Raw genomic sequence first — 19,639 nt, 5'->3', positions numbered from 1 at the left:
TTATTCTGTTGCATTATGTTTAGCAACAATGCTCTCGTTTGTCTTATAAGTTAAAAATCCACTGCTACCTACATGGCTACAATATTGTTGTCTGCATTGAATTACACAAGGATGAACTCCATGGGCTCTGACAATACTGACATGAATATTACATTATATTCATATTATCACCAGCTACATGTGATTTTGAGGCAGGTTCAAGAGGTTTCCTTTAAGCCCTAACCTAAGAGACGTTTAAAGCTTGTAAATTAGACCAATGTTGGACCAATGTTTCACTTCATCACAGTGGGCCCTGATTCTCATAACTTTATTTACGAGTTTGATAACAGTGGTGCTATTGCCATCTACTGGTCAAAAGGTATACATTATGTTCAACTAAACCAACAATAATAAATAGGAAACGACACATAATCCATTTGAATTGGCGCGCGTAATAAAGTGCTAGCGAGATCAATGTCTAATATACAGTACTCTTGCTTATTGCTGTTGAAAACTGGTGACATTTCTATTGGTGTTTAACCAACGCCTGTGCTGTGACTACGTCGAGCATCTGGAAAAACGTCCGGGGCAAGCAAACAATTCAAATACGGTGGGAGTGTTTTCCTCGTGGCTTTCGCCTGTGCGTTTGTGTGGACCGTCAGCACAAAATATATTAGCCTAATTTACAGCACAGCTAGGTCGAAAGTGATCGCTATTTAGACTAGCCTATTTTTTCGTAAAACGCACGGGTTTCCCAAACGCTGCCTACTAATTTACGGTAGCCAACAGAAGTAAGAGATAGCTACCTAGCTAATTTACGTTAGCTGTCACATGATGATAGCTGGTTGATTTTACTTCGACTAACGTTATCTAACGTTAACTGAGAATATCGTCTTGAACGATTTCTAATAATCTATTTCACTTGTTTAATTATAGTCTTCTCACATGCGTTCACCCACCCAGAAGTTTGCAGCATCATGGATTCGGTTTGTGTCGAATATAAACTTCAGACCTTGGATGCAGGGGCGCAGAACCTCCTAAAAGCAGCACTGAAAGGTAACTGAACTTAAGTTTCTGAAAATGAATTTCCCATTAAACCAGACAAAGGATTTTACCTATACGTTTGTTCACTTGTGTCATATGTAATCAAACAAAAGATGACATTTTAACTACGGAAGTACATTGTTCACAGATCCTCGCGCAGTCGATCTGGAGAAAGTGGCAACTGCAATAGTTGACCTGTCATTGAAAGACAGTTCTTTCTGCAAAGAAGCTGGCCGCATATGTTACGCTCTGATCCAGGTGAGAAATCGATAGTTGATCTTATTTATTCAAACCCATCTAACGTTACAATGCCATGTCCCACTGACCGTACAAGAGAAAAACAACTAATCTGGCCTATCCAATTTAACAATCCGAATGCCTAACTGGAAAGAAGGCTTGATAGACCGTAGATTGGACTGGGAAAGGGTGGTCTGATTACTCTGAAGTTACCCTATTCCAGAGTGATCGAGCATGTAGTTGGGATCATCACAGAAATGCAGTGGCCACTAGCCTGGAGGCAGTCCTGTTGTCTGGGCTCCTCAGTTGGTCATGTCTAGGCGCGGCAACATTGTGGTTATCAAAAGAAGTCAGATGACTTATGATGACCAGGTAATCCCATCAATTTTGTTCAGGTTTTTTCCTTCCCTGACAGCATGAGTAGTACTGTAGGCTATACCAGCAAGTCAATGTCAGAATTAATTTGGCTCAAGATATGGACATGTGGTTGAGTGAAAATACGGAATCACACACATTCATCACCACTGAGTCCTGACCTAAAACCCATTTAAAGTCTTTGGAATGTGCTGGAGAAGTTTGTATGGAGTGGTTTGACTTTCCTGCCGTTAATACAAGATTTCAGCAAAAAAATAATGCAAATCTGGATGAATATTTAAATGAGATGTTGCATAAGGTTGTAAACAATGCCTTGGCAAACAGAATTAAAGCTAAAGGTGGTCCAAAGAAAAAGTGTGCAGTTTCCTTTGGCCAGGTAGTGTATAAAGTCTTCTAAAATCTTTCTACTCCCGTTCCAGAACAAAAAGTGTAAAATGTTTGTTTTGAGGTTGTTTTCTTTCAGCACCATGAACAAGAAGAGTGGTCTATTTCTCCTGCTCTTTCAGATTTCTATTCGTATTAGTTTCACTAGTGTCAGTGTAGGGAGAGTGCCCTTGGTTGCAGAAGTTTAACATTTGTAATTTTTTGTTCTACATAAAGGAAGAAGCCAAGGATGCCAATAGCACTGTGTTTAGACGGAACCTGCTCACCCGCCTGCAGCAGGAATTCACAGTGAGGGAGGAGACCCGGAAGCGCTCTGTGTCGCAGTGGGTCTGCCTCGTTAACTTCATCTGTACCATCTTTGACTACCTCAAGGTACTCGCAGCACTACTGAAACGTCATGTTTTAAAATGTGTTCAGATAGTCTCTAATTAGAGCTATTTCATATGGAGGAGTGTGCAGTTAGTCTGAGTGTCAATAGTATTAAATATTTGTGGAGTAGAATATCATGCTTAAGTACAAATTAAATTTGTGAACATTGACAGATGTCCATGGTTAACTTATTTAACGACTGAAGGACTGAACATGTAGCTGCACATTAAATTATTGGCTTTCACCTCATTGATTTAGAAGCTATTCTACAGGAGAATGTCAGCAACAGGTGTCATTTAGATTTTATACAACAATTTGTGTCAGCAAGCTGAAACCATTTATTCTGCAGGTTAACAACCAACCCATGGCAGCCCTGGTTCAGCCTGTATATGACTGTCTGTTCAGACTGGTGCAGCCAGATGCCCTTACCAGTGAGGAAGAGGTGAGCTGGTTCGGACTTGAGTTCAGAAATTTGCTGCATAATTTACAGAACTGGCTGTGTACAGTTTTGAATCATTCACCAAGAGTCCTGGATGCCAGCAAGTATTTCATAGTTACAGCAGTGTGTCTTCTCATGTTCTTCCTCATTTGCACATTCACGTACTCACACGCACAGGTGGACTGTCTGGCGATGCAGCTGCACCGCATCGGGGAGCAGCTGGAGCGGGCGGAGGCCGGCCGCATGGACGAGCTGTTCTACGCGCTGCGCGACGGCTTCCTGCTCCAGGAGGGTCTGAGCTCCATGGCCCGCCTGCTGCTGCTGGAGGTGCTGGAGTTCCGCGCTGGCGGCTGGAAACTTAGCGACACGGCCCAGCAGTACTACTACAGCGAGGTGGCCAACTAGCCGCCACGGCCACCGGCGCTGGGGAACGCTAGGGTCAGAGGCCACTTAATCCAGTTGAGGGTGCTGTGCAGAGCATTAAGAGACTTCCTGTTTGAGATGGAGGGGGGGGGGGAGGAGGAATTGCATGGTGTGTTTTATGTTAAAACGTGATGAGACCACTTGAGACCAAATAGAAGTAGCTGCTTTTGGTATGGGGAAAGGTTTGTTGTTGTCTTGTGAAATGCTGAACATCCAGTGGCCACTGTTCCCAAAATTGGACATTCCATAAGATGTTTCTATGACCATGACACTGGAGAACATTTTATTTTTCAGTAAATGACAATACCAGATACCCACTGCCTGTACAACAAATGCCTTTTCTCATTTAGGCTCATTGACATTTGCTTTATTCATTCTTTTACTTAATGACATATTTCCTTAACATAATTCAGAGAATGTTTCCTTATGTTTTCCCTAAATATGTTTTTAACATTCCATTTTGTTGGCAGTGGCCTGCCTTTGTTGTGAAAGTGCAGACAAATGTTTGCTTTTTCACTCAATTATGTTTAGCCATGTTACTACTAAATGATGTTGTTTGATTCGTTCTGTTCAGTTTATGTAGACATGTGCTCACTTAAAGATTCAGCTGATAATCAAAAAAATATGATTGATTGCCTAGAGCCATGGTCAGTGGAATCAAAGGATGAGGCTTACTTTGGAGATTCAAGAAAACGTTTTGTTGGCTTGCAGTTAGAGTAGGACAGCTAATTCAGGGATGTTTGTTTCAGGGTATTTTTGTATGACAAACAATATGTACGTTGAACTTTCAAGTAAAAACATTTTCATACCTTGTCTCTGCTCACCTCCTATTTCATTAAAAAAAAATGGAAAAAACTAAAATAACCATATTTTAGACGCCAATGCGCTTTCAACTTTCAGATGTGTAGCCTAGTCAAAGATTTGAAAGCGGCTTTTGGCCTAGTCATAGACAGTAAAAGAAGAGCCAGACTGTTTGACAAGCGTCTAGTCACGTGCGCAGCATTCACGTCGTGACTTCACAGTAAATATGGCGGATCCGGAAGGAGAGTCCCTAGAATCATGGCTAAGTAAGCTAGCAAGCAATTATTTTGTCATGATTGTGTATTTGTCTTACGTAAAGAATTGTGTATAATTCTAGTGGAAGTAGCATGTGTCGCTGGTATCTGTCCTCTCAATAGTCTTGCCTTAAGTGACAAGGTTTAACGGGGTCCAGAACATGCTCGCTTTCACATGAACGTTGTAGTAAATGCTGCAATGGTGGGAGGTATTGTTAGGTAGCCTAGTTATGTTCCAGAGGTAGTTGGTTTTCAAACTATTGTTTGACTGTACTTTGGTAAACAGTGGTTATTAACTTAAATAAGTAACGTTAGCTGGCTAGTTAACATTACACTTATGTCAGTAGACAGCAAACAGAATGTTGCAGCAGTTCAAAGCAATTACCCAGTTAACACAACAGTTCGTGTCAGTTATGGGGTAAGTTAACAAGAAAAATCAGAGTCAGCCAGCCTATAACTCTAAACATCACACACTATCGACCACTCAAAGTTGCTGCATGATGTCTTGTGTCCAATTTAACCTAAAATAGTTTATTGTTAATCTATTTTTATACCTCAGACAAGGCCACCAACCCCTCCAACAGACAAGAAGACTGGGAGTATATTATGGGATTCTGTGATCAAATAAACAAAGAACTTGAAGGGTAAATAGTTTTATTTTCTTGTATGCACCTATCATATAACGTAATGGTTTGTGTAAACTCGTAAAACGATCAAAACCACACCAAACAAGATAAGTCTCACAGCGTTGCCAACTTGATGGGCGTGCTTTGATTATTGGTTATAATCTGGTTATTGGCAGTTTAAAATATGGATTTAAAGATTCAACCCATTGCTGCAATGTTATTTAGTATAGTTGAATGGGGTGCAATGCAATGCTCATGTCCTGGAATGTTATATGCAATACTCATGTCTTTCTGACACAGGCTACTCTAACATTCAGATAAAGTATCATTAGCCCTTTAGGCTGACCTTAACACTCATAAAAAAAATCCTTATTTTCCCCTTGAAGGCCACAGATCTCTGTGAGGTTATTAGCGCACAAAATACAATCTCCTCAGGAATGGGAGGCAATACAAGCATTGACTGTAAGTACTGGCAGAAAGCAATGCATTTTTACTTTTTCAGAATTCTGCTTTAGATACAGGAGGTTTGAGCTGTGAGAATAAATGTATATGTTTTTGTGTTAATGTTTTTCAGGTTTTAGAAGCTTGCATGAAGAATTGTGGGAAAAGGTTTCATAATGAAGTTGGCAAATTTAGGTTTTTAAATGAACTAATCAAAGTGGTTTCACCAAAGGTAGGCATTTTCAAGTATTTTTAATATGTAATGTGTTGTGAATGATAGTAAGCAATAAAGTGTCTCATTAATCGTCTCAATGTTTTCATTTTGTAGTATTTAGGGGACAGAGTATCAGAACAGGTGAAGATAAAAGTTATTGAAATGCTATACAGTTGGTCTGTTGCTCTACCAGATGAAGCAAAGATAAGTGAGGCCTACCAAATGCTTAAGCGGCAAGGTATGTGCCCCCCCTCTTCCTATTTAGCTTTTTCTAAAATTACAGATTGAACAGTTTTTTTCCTGTGAAATAAGAAATGGTGCTGAAATTGTGTATTTTTCCAGGTATTGTTACAGTAGACCCTGATGTTCCTGTGGACAAAACATTGATCCCCTCACCTCCAGTGAGGCCGAAGAATCCAGTATTTGAAAATGAGGAGAAGAGTAAGGTCAGGCTCTGCTTTAACATTCACATACTTGCAAAATGACACCATATAGCTATATCCCTAGGTGGCCCAATAACACACCATATAGATGTATCCCTAGGTGTTCCAATAACAAGCTTTAGATGGAAGGTTGTATTCTGTGGGAGTAGGAGCATATGAGGTTGGGCTAATAGCTTTGCATTGTGGTTGCATGCCAAGAGTAAACCATCTGCTCCCTGATTGTTTAGCGACTAGCAGAGCTTCTGAAGAGTAAGAAGCCAGAAGACTTACAAGAGGCCAACCGGCTCATCAAGAACATGGTCAAGGAGGTGAATACAGCTATCTACCATCCAGTTGTTCTCTTTTTTTGTCATAAATGATTAATTAACCCTCTCTACAGGATATTATGAATGTTATATAAGCATCCTTAGTTTAGGATTTGAAGTGTAGTGATACCGTTTGCAGACATGCTGTAGTGCAGTGGTTCTCAAAGTGGGGTCCGCAGCACATTGTTAGGGGGTCCATGACAAAAGTTTGCTACAAAATATGAAATGGTCTTATATGGCGAAAAATGCTACAGTATTAGTATTTGCCCAATTGATCTGCTGATACGTTACATCAATACGTCAAAACACTTTACTATTAATTAACCGCCAACAAAATGAAAGTTATGTGAAGCAAACACTATGTGTTCTACACAATAGGCCTACATTTGACAAAGAAACAACAATCCTTTAAAAAAATCCTACATACTGTCAAAGTTTGCTAACATGACTATTGTGGTATTAGCACTCTATGTTTTTAGAATACATATAACATAAGCATCTAACAGAAAAAAAGGCTTTACAGCTACATGATTAACTTAAGTTTTAATGTGTTGCGATTATGAGGGGTCCTTGGAGAATGTTCCACTCCATGAGGGGTCCCCGGCCCACAAAAGTTTGAGAACCCCTGCACCTGTATTCAGCACATCAGCTTATTTGCCTGTTTGTCTTTCTCTGTCTTCAGGACGAAGTCCGAATGCAAAGAGCCTCTAAACGCATCAATATGCTGGCGGAAGTTAATAACAGTGTGAAGCTTTTGAATGAGATGCTTAGTCATTTCAATCAAGATGAGTCGTCTCAGGCAGACAAGGAGCTCATCAAGGCAAGTGGCTTGCATGAGCAGCACAACTCCTTCACACCATATCTTAAGTGATCAACTGAATACTGAGAGAGAAGTCGTTTGGGGTTTGAAGCAAATAGCCTCTGTGGAGCATGGATGTAACTTTTTTTTGTTCCAATGCTGCAAAGTAGTCTGGCTCATTATGAAGTAACAACTGATGTGATTGTGTTCATAATGTACTTATGAAATATACCGGTATTTTTCATATGTATATTTGAAAATAATTTTGTTTTCATTTATTATAGGAGCTGCATGATGAGTGTGATAAACTCAGGCGTGAAGTTTTTAAATTGGCCACAGAAACAGAAGACAATGACAACAGTTTAGGTACAGTAAGAAGCCAAGAATGATGCAAGTGGTTCCATTTTTAACACTGGGCTGCATGCGCACCTTTTGAGACCATTTAGAATTAGTGTTAGTCTTTGGCACAGCACAGTAGTGCAGTAAGCTGGTTCATCCTTAGTTTTTTTTTCTAAGACCTCACTTTATTCCCATGGTCTCTCCACAGTAGTGCAGTAAGCTGGTTCATCCTTAGTGTCTTCTCTAAGACCTCACTTTATTCCCATGGTCTCTCCACAACAGGGGAAATCTTGCAGGCTAGTGATGATCTCTCACGTGTCATCAACTCTTATAAAGAGATTGTGGAAGGGCAGACCATTAATGGCGATACCCCTGGATCATCGATGTCAGAGCGTAAGTTCAGACTATGGAGTGGAAAGAAAATGGATAATCCTGTGCATGACTACAGAACCAGAACGGTCACCTCCGGCCTTTTCTCCATTTCCTTGATGGAGAAGAACCCCATTATGCTACTTAGAATCTTTTGTCATCCGTTGAATGAAATGCTGTGCTCTCATTTTGGACAGGGACAACTGATGGCAGCAGCTCTGAGATTCTGATTGATCTGGCGGGCCTGGATGTCCAGAGCCCGACCGCTCTGGAGCAGATGCCTGCTCCTCCGCCCGGCTCCTTTGAAGGCCTCCCTCCAGACCTGCTCATGCCCTCCTCCTCTGTCCAGTGCACTCTTCCTCCATTGTTCAGCCAGCCTTCTGGACAGCAGTACAGATCTGGTGGTGGAGGGCACAGCCTAAGCCTAAGCCATCCAGCTATTCAGCCTTCCACCTCTCTCTCCTTATTGGATGAAGAACTCCTCTCCTTAGGTACACATGGCCACTCCAAAACATCACTGCTTCTGCTCAAAATGACATGGTTAAATTAATTAATTGTCAAATTAATTGATCATTAAATTATTGGGGTCTGACTGGCTCTTATTACATCCATTTATTATGCAAGATTCTATTAAGTCAAAAAATGATGTGTGCCCAGGAAATATCCGACACAACAACTGTCATTGATCCTTTCATCAGTTGTTTTGCCGGTCTCTTACAGCTTTAGTCCATGTTGGGGTAATTGATTCTAAGGATTCCATTGAAAACATTGTTAAACCTCTCTTGACATCTTGATGGCTACTAATGTAATCATTCAAAGATACTTTGCAGACTCAGACTGAAGGAAAAGAAATGTTCTATAACCTCCCACAGTCAGGATCCAATCTATCAGGAGAATGTCCTACCAGAGTCATGGAAAATACATATTTAAGCCAGGTCCTGAAAGACCTTTTTAATTCAACTCTAAATTATAATGTGTCCGTTCCAGGCCTTAGCGATCCAGTCAGCAGTCTCAACATTCAAACTGAAGAAAACCCAAAGGACGATGACTTGAACAATCAATGGACAAATCCACAGGTACAGATATATACGTTGATAAATGAATGGTATCATCCTAGAGGTTCTGAAAATGCATGATCTCTATGTACACTTCAGAAAGTGTTATTAGTGTAACACACCAGACCAATCTGCTTGGTCATATTATTTTGTTTTGGTAACACATTTGAAACCATTCCTTCAAATCTCTAATCATTAAGCTCACCGTCTCAAACTGAGACTGTTTACATGTATTATTTGACTTGCTTTTAGATGTAGAAATATTTTATTAATTTATTTGATCTATTGATTGTTAGTTGCCTGTATAATAGTACGCCATGCTTGGCTCTCTGTATTTTACGTTTACCTGTCGTGTCTCGGCTATGTTGAAAATAAGGGCCCAGTGGTACTCCTGAGAATGAAAATACATGTTGAATTGAATTGAATGAATGAATGATAGAATCTCTTGCACAGAATGTTTTGAAAAATGATTTGACATGTTCCAAATGCATACAGAATCCCCCTTCACTGATGGACCTCCTGGGAAGTTCACCTCCCTCAGACCCAATGCTCCCTCTTCAGTCTTCAGATTCTACCTCAACAAAAGGTCCTGCGCTTCCTTTCCCAGAAGTCTCTGCGGCGGCTCCTTTTCCTTTCCCCAGCGCGGCTCAGTCAGTGTCTGTCTCTCTCAACCAAGGCCTGCAGGACCTGGCCATGCTTGACCTGGGAAGTCCAAGCAGGTGCATGTCTGGCTCTTTTCGTTAAAATGGCTGCAAGGCTTATCAAGTTACTTCCCAGTCTGTGTGTTTTATATTGATGTGAGTTGATGAGCCTGCGGAATGTTCATAGGTTTGATGTTTCTACGTCTGTTTCTACGCACAGTTTGTCTGGGCTGGCCAGCTCGGGCGCCCAGTTTGGGATGGGAGAGCCTGCCGCGGCGGCGCCGTTGGTCTCCCCTTTCTCCGCTCCCATGCCCGGTCCTGCCCTTGGCTGCGTGCCTGCTCCTGGCGCTGCCGCCTTTGTTCAGAGCCAGGCGGCGGGCACGGCTCCAGGAAGCTCCCATTTCCGGCCTCTGTCACCCATCCTCCCCATGAGCCAGGAGAGCCCTGCCAGGGGCGCGGAAATCTCCCTGACTAACGTCTTTGTCCCTCTGGACTCCATCAAGCCCAGTGAGTCATGGGGACAGGGTGGCGCTCTGAAGTGGTTGAGAGCACCAGCACAGCAGAGGGGAGGCTGTCTAGTTTATATTTGTGTTTATAGATAGAGATGGGGTGGGAGATCCTGGAAAACGCCGCCAGAAAAGATAGATTTTGAGCGTAAATATTTGAATATGTCCCATCCCTGCCCTGCCAGCAAAATAGTGGATGTGTGGTGATGGATTGCAGAAAAGTGGATGGAATGGGATCCGGAGGGCATGTTGTCAGACATCTTCGCTGAAGCAGTATAGAAACATCTTCCTCATTAAGAGGAGAGAAAGAATCTAGTGATGATAATAGATGATAATCACTGCCATATCTATGGATTACTGCTAGCAAGCTATAATCTGAATAGTAAGGAAATGGTAACCGCCCAGTGTGTCATTCTGATTTTAATTATGTTGAACCTTGACAGACAGAGTAAACTCATAGTGACTATTTACTTTGTCATAACTACACTGTATTCCCACATTTAGAGATTAATTGAGACAGTGTGTCATCCAATTCAGAAGAGATTTCTTTTTTTTACACTCCATTAAGACCTCCTGAGTGTATGTTTGTCCACCCTTTAACAGGCAAAGCATGCCCAGTGACGGCCTATGATAAGGACGGCGTGCGTGTTCTCCTGCACTTTGCCAGCGAGTGCCCCCCAGGCCGGCCGGACGTGCTGGTCATCGTGGTGTCCATGCTGAACACGGCGCCGCTGCCAGTCAGCTGTGTGGTCCTGCAGGCTGCTGTGCCCAAGGTACAGAGGCCCCCCCTCTTCTTCAGGATAGTCCTCTCTCTTTTATATGCCTGGTCTTTCCACTTTCATTTGAGTAGCATCTGTGTGGATATGTACCGGTACTCCGTAATGGATTGTAATTCAGGCTAATGCCTTGCGCTGTTTTGAGATATAAGCTTATCAAGTCAAGTCAAGTCAAGTCAGATTTATTTATAAAGCGCATTTAACATGCACATAGTGCAATCCAAAGCGCTCCACAAACAAGACACATAACAACAAGACAAAAGATGCCGGATGGAGCGGCGTAGTCGCCAGCGTACCCATGACATCAAGACATACAAGACAGACAACAAAACAAATAAACAAATAAAACAAAGAAAATATATTTTAAAAGGGGAAAAACCAATTTCCAAACCAGCTGAAAATGTCCAAGGGCAATGATGATCCGTGAAAACTGCGCACAGAGCTGTGTCTTCACAACCGATGCAACCAGTGTTATCAGTGTTGTGTGGTTGTGTGTGTGTCTGTCCTTACTGCTCTGTTAGTCAATGAAGGTCAAACTCCAGCCACCCTCGGGGACTGAGCTGCCTCCCTTCAACCCAATCCTCCCGCCTGGAGCCATCACACAAGTCATGCTGCTGGCCAACCCGCTCAAGGTAAGAGTGGCAATGGACCGCCCTGGATGGATCAGTGGTTCTGGAAAGCTAATGTATCCTTTATGTTACTTTCTACTTGGAGTGTAGATGATGTCATTTAAAAAAAATATATATTTTGATCACCAGACCTTTACAATTAGACAAGTAAACAATTACAGATCTCTAATTCATCCTGAATCGTGCAGTAGATGACATCAGTCAGAGCTCAAGGACAAGCTAATGTGGGAAGGAAAATTACCTGCTATTTAGTATTTTTTTTAAAAATGTAATTAACTCAGCCTTCATAAGCAGTTGAATAGTGATGTGCTGTAACCATTAGGAAATGTTTAGAACCTGTACAAATGCAGGTGGCATGTAGCAGTCTACTTCACATACTGTCACATGCTTTGGTTCACTTAGATTGCATGGCAAGTGGTGAAAATCTATCTTGGGGCAGCAACAGTATACAAAGTTTGTGTTGTAAAATATAAGCATAAAATGGGTAATTCCTATGTAATTCCCTCTTTTTTAGGAGAAAGTAAGGATGCGCTACAAGCTGACATTTACCTTGGGAGATCAGCCCCACACAGAGGCGGGAGAGGTAGACCAGTTCCCGCCTGCAGAGAAGTGGGGGAGTCTATAGCTCTCCCCTCCTCCTGAACTCACCAGCTGCACAGTGGAACACTCACATCTGATGAAGAGCAATGAAGTCCCCATGCTGACAAGGGGTACCCCCCACCCCACCCCACCCCTCTGTGTTTTTATGAATGTCTCATGATCTTAGACCATAAAGTGCTATTAGCAACCAACATGTCATCAGAAATTGTGATCTTGGTGTGGCGTAATGTTCAGGTGTCACCTCTAGAGGTCGCTTCCTTTGCTAGGTCATGTCAAGTCCTACTCCTCTTGTCTGGCTGTGTAGAGGTGCTGGACGTGTCATCCATGCTTAAACAGATACACATTTATCCACAGTGCCACTCTGGGTCACGGTACTATGGGTCAAGAGGACTAAGAGTGCCGTTAAATCACATGTTGGGCAACTTGTGGTGCCTGCAGCTGTTAAGCCAGACAGCAAACACAGTCCATTGAAGTTGCTGGCTGGGGACAATATGGCTTTGTAATGAACAAGACTGGGCCTCTACCTACCGTGTACACCTTTGTAGTACCTCATCTTCTGGGAGATCCCCTGTCCTACTCGTCAAGGACAACATTGAAGGTCATCAAACTATACATTTTGGATTTTTTATTTATTTAAAATTGTTTAGTTGCTGTCAGTGTTTAAATGGCTGTTCATTACCTACTGTATGTGTACCTTCATATTTATTTTGGCACTTTTGTTAATGTCATTGCAGTGTTGGGTATATTTAAATGCATTGTTTACCTTGTACTGTGATGCTGTATACATAGGTAGGTAACACAGTGTAGCCTTATCATATAGGAAAGGAAGCCTGTTTTCTGTTACTGATCATACTAATGCAGCAGTGAATATTAATTGCTTAGGGGTATTTGTGGTCATTGTAATGGTTTATTATATTCCCTTTCATTGTGACACCAATAATACATGTTTGTTATTAACAAAACATTTTTGGACCAATGGCATTTACATTGTAGTGTGTGTGTGTGTGTCAAAAACAACCTCTGCATTTGCTAACATGTGAATGTGAATCTGGTCCTTATAGTTGTATCTCATTTTGGTATCTTCTGTTCATGCATTAGTGGCATGTTTGTTTTTCTTTCTCACGTGTTGGACTGTCATTATATGGAATTATGTTTTGGTTAACAAGCACACTTACCTTCGCAACCCTAGGTAGCCATACAGTGTATGTGGCACTCCCATTTATACTATGCTGTAGTCTGTAGGTTTGCAATTTATTCATTGTATGCCTACAGATATTTTTTTTTATGTTCAAGGCACTTCTGGCTCCTTACAGAAGCCCAAACTGGTATGGTTGTATGACTTTCCTCTATGTCATACTACTGTTTCTTTCAAGACATTATCAATACATTTAATGCTAATTAAATGTGTGGTTCTTAACTAATCTAAAGATGTAAATAGGTAGATGGAGAATTACTGCATGACCGATTAAAGTATCATTTAAAATGAGTCATATCTTTTGTTGTCTTATTTGTGTGTGTGTGTGTGTGTAAACTTTAATTTTAAATGTCCCAGATTGATTTGTTAAGTGGAAATGTGGCCAAGTTTTGGTTAGTCGAGCTAAACGTGTTATCAATGCAATAAAGGAAGAAACCTGTAAGAAAGAATAAATAGCTTAAATTGTTATGCAATTATCTATGCAAATTGTGTGCACTGACAAATTTGTAGGACTAAAAGTTGGCAAAAATGCAAAGGCCAATGACTGATCTAGACAATATTCATGGGAGAAAAGGGCTAGCTACAATAACAATTTAGATTTATTCCCACCTCAGACATAAATTTGCATCGTTAAATGGTTACGCGTAAGTCGTTCAACAAGGATTTGATTGGCAGATATCAGAGGAATTCAGGTCTATCCGTCGTCAGGCAGCAGGACAGAATAACCATGGCCGACGAGAAACCCAAGGTAACGTTGTCATTAAACGGCAACTAAGCTGTTTTGGGCGAGCAGCCAGGGGTGTTGTTGCGTACCTCTTTTTTAAATCCAGCCAGTGTGTAAAATGTGAATATGTAATTGTTGGGATGTTTAATGTTCCCTTTCATGCGTTGGAAATCATAGCGTTAGCTAACTAGCAAGCTAACATTTGTACTTTCTGAACCAGCTCTATGTAACTTAGCAAGCCAGGTTAGTATTAACTGTTAATATAACGTTGATTTCGATGCTTAATATTTGGATCAGAGTAGCACACCATCCGAATGCATTCTGTTTCATGGAAGATGGTTATTTTGATCTTGGGAACTCTGGTGTATGTTTGCTTGTCCAGGCAGTTTATCAAGATTAGCTCCAGGAATTTGTCAGGCTAACATGAGGCCTGTTCTCGTCTTGTTTTGTCGGCTAACTGAACCTTACGCTCATGTGTAGAGTAATTAGTCACTTAACTGGCTGGTATTTTTACATGCACAATGTTGATCAAAGTCACATATATCTATTTATTGCTATAACTTGCATAATAAACACGATAGATTTTAGAAAACTCATGCAACGTTTACAAGTAAAATTATTTAGCTTTCTAGCTAGGTAAAGTTAGCCGTTGCTTGAATGGTTAGCAGCTAATGCTATGTTTTGCTATCTTTTAACATGTAGTGCTTCCAGTCGGCAGATTCTCTCAATAGTCATTAGAAACCTAGTGTGACTACTCTAACTTGTATTGTTATTAACATGTAATGGTTGGTGTGATTGTTTGCGATTGTTTTGGAGTTTTTAAATCAAATAATTTCTTCTGATGACTTAATTGGAAACTGTTGGCTCTGTCAAATGAGTGCATGGACGCTATCTCTAGGCTATGGCGGCACCACATTACAAGGGTCACAGTCCAAACAATTGGAGCTATTTTTGTAAACCATGAAATGAAATATTGTTTTAACTTATTCTGCAGGAAGGCGTGAAAACAGAAAACAATGAGCACATCAACCTCAAGGTGGCAGGCCAAGACGGCTCCGTAGTGCAGTTCAAAATTAAGAGGCATACACCTCTTAGCAAACTCATGAAGGCATATTGTGAGAGACAGGTAAGGTTGATGCTGTGATGTTAATCACGTGATACGGTATTACAGATGTATTGTGGGTGCTCTAGGATCTGACGTTTGTACGTTTTAAGTTATATCATGTGCACTTGCCCACCAGAAGGCTTCACAGGATTTCCAGGTCTGGTGTTGTATGTTACCCAGGAACCTTTTGTTATTTTGCCAATGTCCATGGGAACTGACATGCTCTTTGAATGTAAATGAGAGAATTTCACTGTAGTACTGAATGCCTGGGATCCAATAAAGAAACATACACATAAGACCTATTCTCAAAGCTCAGGCTGTTGACCCCTGAATTAATGGAAAATATAGAAATGTTACCAGGGCCTGAAGTTAACTTTTTTGGCCACCAGCTACTGTGGCAGGTGAATTTTGAAATCCACCTGCCACAGTGTTTTTTTACCAGCCAAAATTATTTTGTGCCCAAAATAAAGGTGAACGACTCAGAAAATGCATAAGAATGGTTCTTGAACTAGTACAGAATACACATTACAGTACTCAAGTAAAAGTAAAAAAGTACTTTGTTAATAAATTACTCAAGTAGGCATAACAAGTTACTTTTTTGTAGGCCTATATTTTTATATTTTTGATGGACCTTTAAAGGGATACAAAAGTATCCTTTATGCCTATTTGCTTTTCTCCTCCTCTGTAGGTTAATCATATAGTCAAACATATTTTAAAAGCCCAATTCAAATATATTTTATTTAATATACTTTGTCATAGCCAGAATAAGCATTACGTGGCTATGGATTGAAAAGCAGTCTTCCAATACATTGCAGCTGATTCTTCTACTTTGCATTGCTAGAAGTCTGTTTATAACTTCACCATACAGACAATGGAACCTAAAAAACAATGGCTATATTATGGGTAGCCTAGGCATATCCACTCGGGCAGAGCGACAGAGCAGGCTATCTGTTTTCTCAGCCGACCGTCTCATGTCATGTCCTGCAACATTGAGGCTACATAAATGAATGCTAGGCTTTTTCTAACTTGTATGCTCGATTTCCAGTGCATTTGCTTTGCTTGTAAATTAAGTTGTAGGCCTACTTTCCTTGTCCAATGTGATTGTTGAACGATGCTGGCCAGAAATGAATATATGTGGAAGTTTCCGTGTCATGTCATACCTCTAGTCTCGTTGGCACTCTGGCAGCCTCACCAGAAGATGCAGCAACTGGCAGGACGTCATTGCGTTAATTGAGTTGTTAGCTATATAGAACATCTACTTCTGTGTAGTAGGCTACATAGGCCAGCCATTACTTTTATAATCGCGGGGAAACGTAGCAATGCTTTCTGAAGCCCTGTTTCCCGACAGTGCATCTCCTTGCTCAGTGTTGTGTTGTCTTATTGGCTACCCGCCAACGTGGCAGGTAGATTGACAGTTTCACCCGCCAATCACAAAAGTTACCCGCATTTGGCGTGTGGGCGGGTGCCAATTTCATGCCCTGAATGTATCTGGGAAAAATAGTACTGTTGACAGAAATGGCACAGGTCCAGGAAACATTATTTTACACTGTTCTACTTTAATGTGCATTGTATGTAGCCATCGCTTAAGGTAATGAAACAAGGAGGCGCACACAAGGCTTGTGTGGAAAAATATGTATTGTAGCCGAAAAGTTACAAAAGAAGTCAGAGACTAAAACTGGAGCAACAGACGTTTCGGACCTAGTCCATTTTCAATGTCTCCAGTAGGAAATGGACTAGGTCCGAAACGTCTGTTGCCTGTTGTCTGTGAACTTAAGTGGGCAAGTCATTCACGCAACTGGCACTGTCAGCTAAAAGCATGAGTTTTCTCTCCTTAGCAACCGTTCCTATGAGAAAAGAATGCTAGTTAGCTTGCATTACAGAACTAATAAAGCCAATAAAGTGTTGATTTCTGTTTTGATGATCAAGAAAGTGTCAGGAAAGAGACTGTGATATGACAGTGGTCCCAATCTCTTTCCTGACACTTTATTGATCTGTCCTGTGCCTTGCAATACCCATTGTGTATCTTCTTGGCTGGTTAGCTATTTGGACATCAGTGTTTCCCATACATTGACTTATTTGTGGCAGCCCACCACAATATCAACATTGACCACCACACAATGATTTTCCAGGTTTTACTAATTTGTGCTTAAATCTGGTTAGCATCATAACCACGCTGTGCTAATTTGCTAAAAAACTTGTTGTATTCAAGTTAATTCTGCAAACCTACCACCACAAATGGAATTCAATTCTGTGGGAAACACTGGACATCCACTTGAAACCAGGGCGGCTATTGCAAACATTCTGAAGGCTATTTTGGGGTCACAAAATTAAATATCTCCTATCAGACATCATTCAGATTGTGTGTGGTGAGGTGAGCATTGAAGACTTAGTTTTGTAAGGCACTTGATGGATCATTATGCATGTTGTTTTCAGGGCTTGACCATGAGGCAAATCCGGTTCCGATTTGATGGACAACCCATCAACGAAACAGACACACCCTCACAGGTATATTTTTTAACTTTTAACTTCTTAATGAATCATTTGTTGAATTTGTCCACTGGTCCACTAATTGAAAACTCCTTGTTGGCATCATGCATAGTACCTGTACATTTCTAAAGTGATATGTTTGAAAAGAAATTAAATAAAATGTACTATGTCATGTTCAAAAATGAATCGCCATAGAATAATTGTAATTTCCTTTGTCAGTACTAGTTTCTTCTGTTGGAAGGCCTACCATGCTAGAGACACTTCTATGAAAGGTCCATGAGGGAGAGTCCAATGTTGCACATTGTCTGTCTGAGGCTAAATATTGGTTTATTCATCTCCTACTCATTTTATGATGTCAGTCAGCATGTTTTCATGCCGGGAATAAACAGTTTTTAATCAGTTTATTGCCCAAATTCTGTTTATGTCAATATTCTGTTTAACCTGTTTACAAGCAAGTAGAATGTTACATTTTGAGCATATTCTTGTTTACATAGCAATCAACATTATTCCGAATAAGGCAGCGCAGCCTACAAATAGGCTCCCAAGGTCATGTCGTAAATCTCCGCTGGTGGAATTCCCCTCTTTTGGCTGCATAATACATCTTCAGGGTCTTCCACCTGTATTTCACTTGTTCAGGTGTACGCTGACGTTTTATACAAATCTTTTTAAAAACGTCGCTATTACGACATTTTCTCCTGTCGATGAACTCCATGACCTTTGCAAGATTGCAAAACATAAGTTTGTCTCCTCGTCTTGCCAAAAGTGTACGCATAGTTTCGCCATGATTAGGAAAGTGTTAGACAATTAGTGAATTTCATCCTAATTCTGTGCGAATTGAGCATGTGCAGGCTCTTCACACTCTTCCTTCTGGAAGTATATTCTGTTTAAGTTGTTTTCATGACCCAATATTCTGTTTAAAACAAGCTTTGCTAGGATGTGCAAACGGTTTATTAGTAAACCAAATATGGCCTTTTTCGGTTTATTTCGATCAGAATAAGGTGTTACAAGACACACACATATTTGGTTTATTCCCAATAAACTGATTCAAAACCATTTATTGGCTGCATGGAAGCGTGCTGTCTGAAGGATTATGTTCGAGTCAGTGGGCTTTTACAAAGCTAAGTGCTTTTAAAAGAGGGTTCGGACCACAAACGTATTCAGGATATAAAATGTCTTTAAATTAAAATGCCTCACTGAAGTATTTTAGACTGTTTATATAAAGTCTTTGAAAGCATCATGTTCTTCCTTTTAAGTAACAATTTGTGAGCTTGTCCATGTACTTCTATTTCAGTTATGAGTTCTCTGGAATTATGTGTTATGGCTTGAATGTCAAAGTGTCATCACATTCTGTACTGCAGGGCATAGGGCGTTCTGTCTCTTTAGTTCATCTCTCAGTACTGCACCTTGATATGCTGTTACATTTGCATGCAGTTACAAGCTTCGTATTTTGGCTTTTTCTTCTGCAGTTGGAAATGGAGGATGAAGATACAATTGATGTATTTCAGCAACAAACAGGAGGTCTTAAGTAAAGCCAAGAGTCCCACATCATCCCTCCTCCCTCGTCATCACTCCCCAGCAGTGTGTCCTCGTCGCCCCCCCGCCTGGTCCCTTCCTCTCGCCTCTCCTCCCTGTCCACTTTTCCCGACAAAGCCAAAACCATACGGACTGACATTCTCACAGTTACACACGAATACGGTTGTACAGTGTCTTCGTTTTTGTCTTTATTTTTATACATCAAAGTTATCAGATTTTGACCACAAGGCAGACATTTTAACAGAACAACAAAGGCTCCTTGCCAAACATTGTATGGCTTGCATGGTAGTCTGTGGGCAGATGTAAGAACCAAGTGTTTTTGTAACAGTGGGGAATAATGATAACTAGTGAAAGGACTGTTTAAGTTTTCTCACAAAAAATGGGGTTTTATATCTTTTTATATATTGTAGTGGTAATGTCTTGTATGTCACTTGTATTACTCTGATTTGGTCACATTTACAGTGTCATGTGGAATGTGTTGTCAAATAAGTTCTTTGTTAGAATAAAGTAATTTTGTAAAACTGATGTTTAGATTAAACATCATTTG

At 40.7% G+C, this 19,639-nt stretch overlaps 3 protein-coding genes across 8 annotated transcripts; all 3 read left to right on the top strand.

The window, feature by feature from the left end:
* Positions 1-421: 421 nt before the first annotated feature.
* mif4gda (MIF4G domain containing a) lies at positions 422-4,063 on the top strand. 5 transcript variants are annotated; one of them, XM_076276015.1, is made up of 6 exons: positions 422-589; positions 943-1,035; positions 1,172-1,281; positions 2,236-2,391; positions 2,738-2,830; positions 3,005-4,063. In XM_076276015.1, exons 2-6 carry the CDS (start codon positions 957-959, stop codon positions 3,230-3,232), a joined length of 666 nt encoding a protein of 221 aa, XP_076132130.1. In that variant the 5' UTR covers positions 422-589; positions 943-956; the 3' UTR covers positions 3,233-4,063. The 5 variants fall into 5 exon arrangements, with proteins under 5 accessions (XP_076132130.1, XP_076132052.1, XP_076132212.1 ...); XM_076275937.1 differs by having other exon boundaries at positions 916-1,035; XM_076276097.1 differs by lacking the exon at positions 422-589 and adding an exon at positions 597-770.
* Positions 4,064-4,249: 186 nt separating this feature from the next.
* gga3a (golgi associated, gamma adaptin ear containing, ARF binding protein 3a) lies at positions 4,250-13,534 on the top strand. 2 transcript variants are annotated; one of them, XM_076294250.1, is made up of 17 exons: positions 4,250-4,317; positions 4,865-4,949; positions 5,318-5,393; positions 5,506-5,604; positions 5,701-5,824; positions 5,929-6,032; positions 6,257-6,337; positions 7,017-7,154; positions 7,418-7,499; positions 7,755-7,865; positions 8,039-8,332; positions 8,829-8,917; positions 9,392-9,615; positions 9,758-10,044; positions 10,647-10,816; positions 11,341-11,451; positions 11,963-13,534. In XM_076294250.1, the coding sequence occupies exons 1-17, from the start codon at positions 4,278-4,280 to the stop codon at positions 12,071-12,073; spliced, it is 2,226 nt and encodes a 741-aa protein (XP_076150365.1). In that variant the 5' UTR covers positions 4,250-4,277; the 3' UTR covers positions 12,074-13,534. The 2 variants fall into 2 exon arrangements, with proteins under 2 accessions (XP_076150365.1, XP_076150373.1); XM_076294258.1 differs by lacking the exon at positions 4,250-4,317 and adding an exon at positions 4,325-4,723.
* Positions 13,535-13,914: 380 nt separating this feature from the next.
* On the top strand, positions 13,915-19,613 carry sumo2a (small ubiquitin like modifier 2a). The gene is made up of 4 exons (XM_076294239.1): positions 13,915-13,991; positions 14,962-15,093; positions 17,506-17,577; positions 19,026-19,613. The coding sequence occupies exons 1-4, from the start codon at positions 13,971-13,973 to the stop codon at positions 19,086-19,088; spliced, it is 288 nt and encodes a 95-aa protein (XP_076150354.1). The 5' UTR covers positions 13,915-13,970; the 3' UTR covers positions 19,089-19,613.
* Positions 19,614-19,639: the final 26 nt, after the last annotated feature.

This window comes from Alosa pseudoharengus, unplaced genomic scaffold, assembly GCF_046254945.1.
Source record: "Alosa pseudoharengus isolate Yale_2024_CS ecotype anadromous, Long Island Sound unplaced genomic scaffold, YU_APseudo_1.1 YU_APseudo_1.1_scf_1, whole genome shotgun sequence".
NCBI classification, from domain to species: Eukaryota; Metazoa; Chordata; class Actinopteri; order Clupeiformes; family Clupeidae; genus Alosa; species Alosa pseudoharengus.
Note: the sequence above shows the minus strand (reverse complement) of the source record. Positions and strands in the feature narration are given on the sequence as shown.

What these genes read in the sequence shown, in the direction of transcription:
- mif4gda (XM_076276015.1), top strand. Translation starts at nt 957, where the DNA reads ATGGATTCGGTTTGTGTCGAATATAAACTTCAGACCTTGGATGCAGGG. An exon ending in CCATCTTTGACTACCTCAAG is followed by an intron (nt 2,392 to 2,737) that starts GTACTCGCAGCA and finishes TTTATTCTGCAG; the next exon opens with GTTAACAACCAACCCATGGC. An exon ending in CCCTTACCAGTGAGGAAGAG is followed by an intron (nt 2,831 to 3,004) that starts GTGAGCTGGTTC and finishes TCACACGCACAG; the next exon opens with GTGGACTGTCTGGCGATGCA.
- gga3a (XM_076294250.1), top strand. Translation starts at nt 4,278, where the DNA reads ATGGCGGATCCGGAAGGAGAGTCCCTAGAATCATGGCTAA. An exon ending in ATAAACAAAGAACTTGAAGG is followed by an intron (nt 4,950 to 5,317) that starts GTAAATAGTTTT and finishes TTCCCCTTGAAG; the next exon opens with GCCACAGATCTCTGTGAGGT. An exon ending in CAGACAAGGAGCTCATCAAG is followed by an intron (nt 7,155 to 7,417) that starts GCAAGTGGCTTG and finishes CATTTATTATAG; the next exon opens with GAGCTGCATGATGAGTGTGA.
- sumo2a (XM_076294239.1), top strand. Translation starts at nt 13,971, where the DNA reads ATGGCCGACGAGAAACCCAAG. An exon ending in TGGCCGACGAGAAACCCAAG is followed by an intron (nt 13,992 to 14,961) that starts GTAACGTTGTCA and finishes CTTATTCTGCAG; the next exon opens with GAAGGCGTGAAAACAGAAAA. An exon ending in AGGCATATTGTGAGAGACAG is followed by an intron (nt 15,094 to 17,505) that starts GTAAGGTTGATG and finishes TGTTGTTTTCAG; the next exon opens with GGCTTGACCATGAGGCAAAT.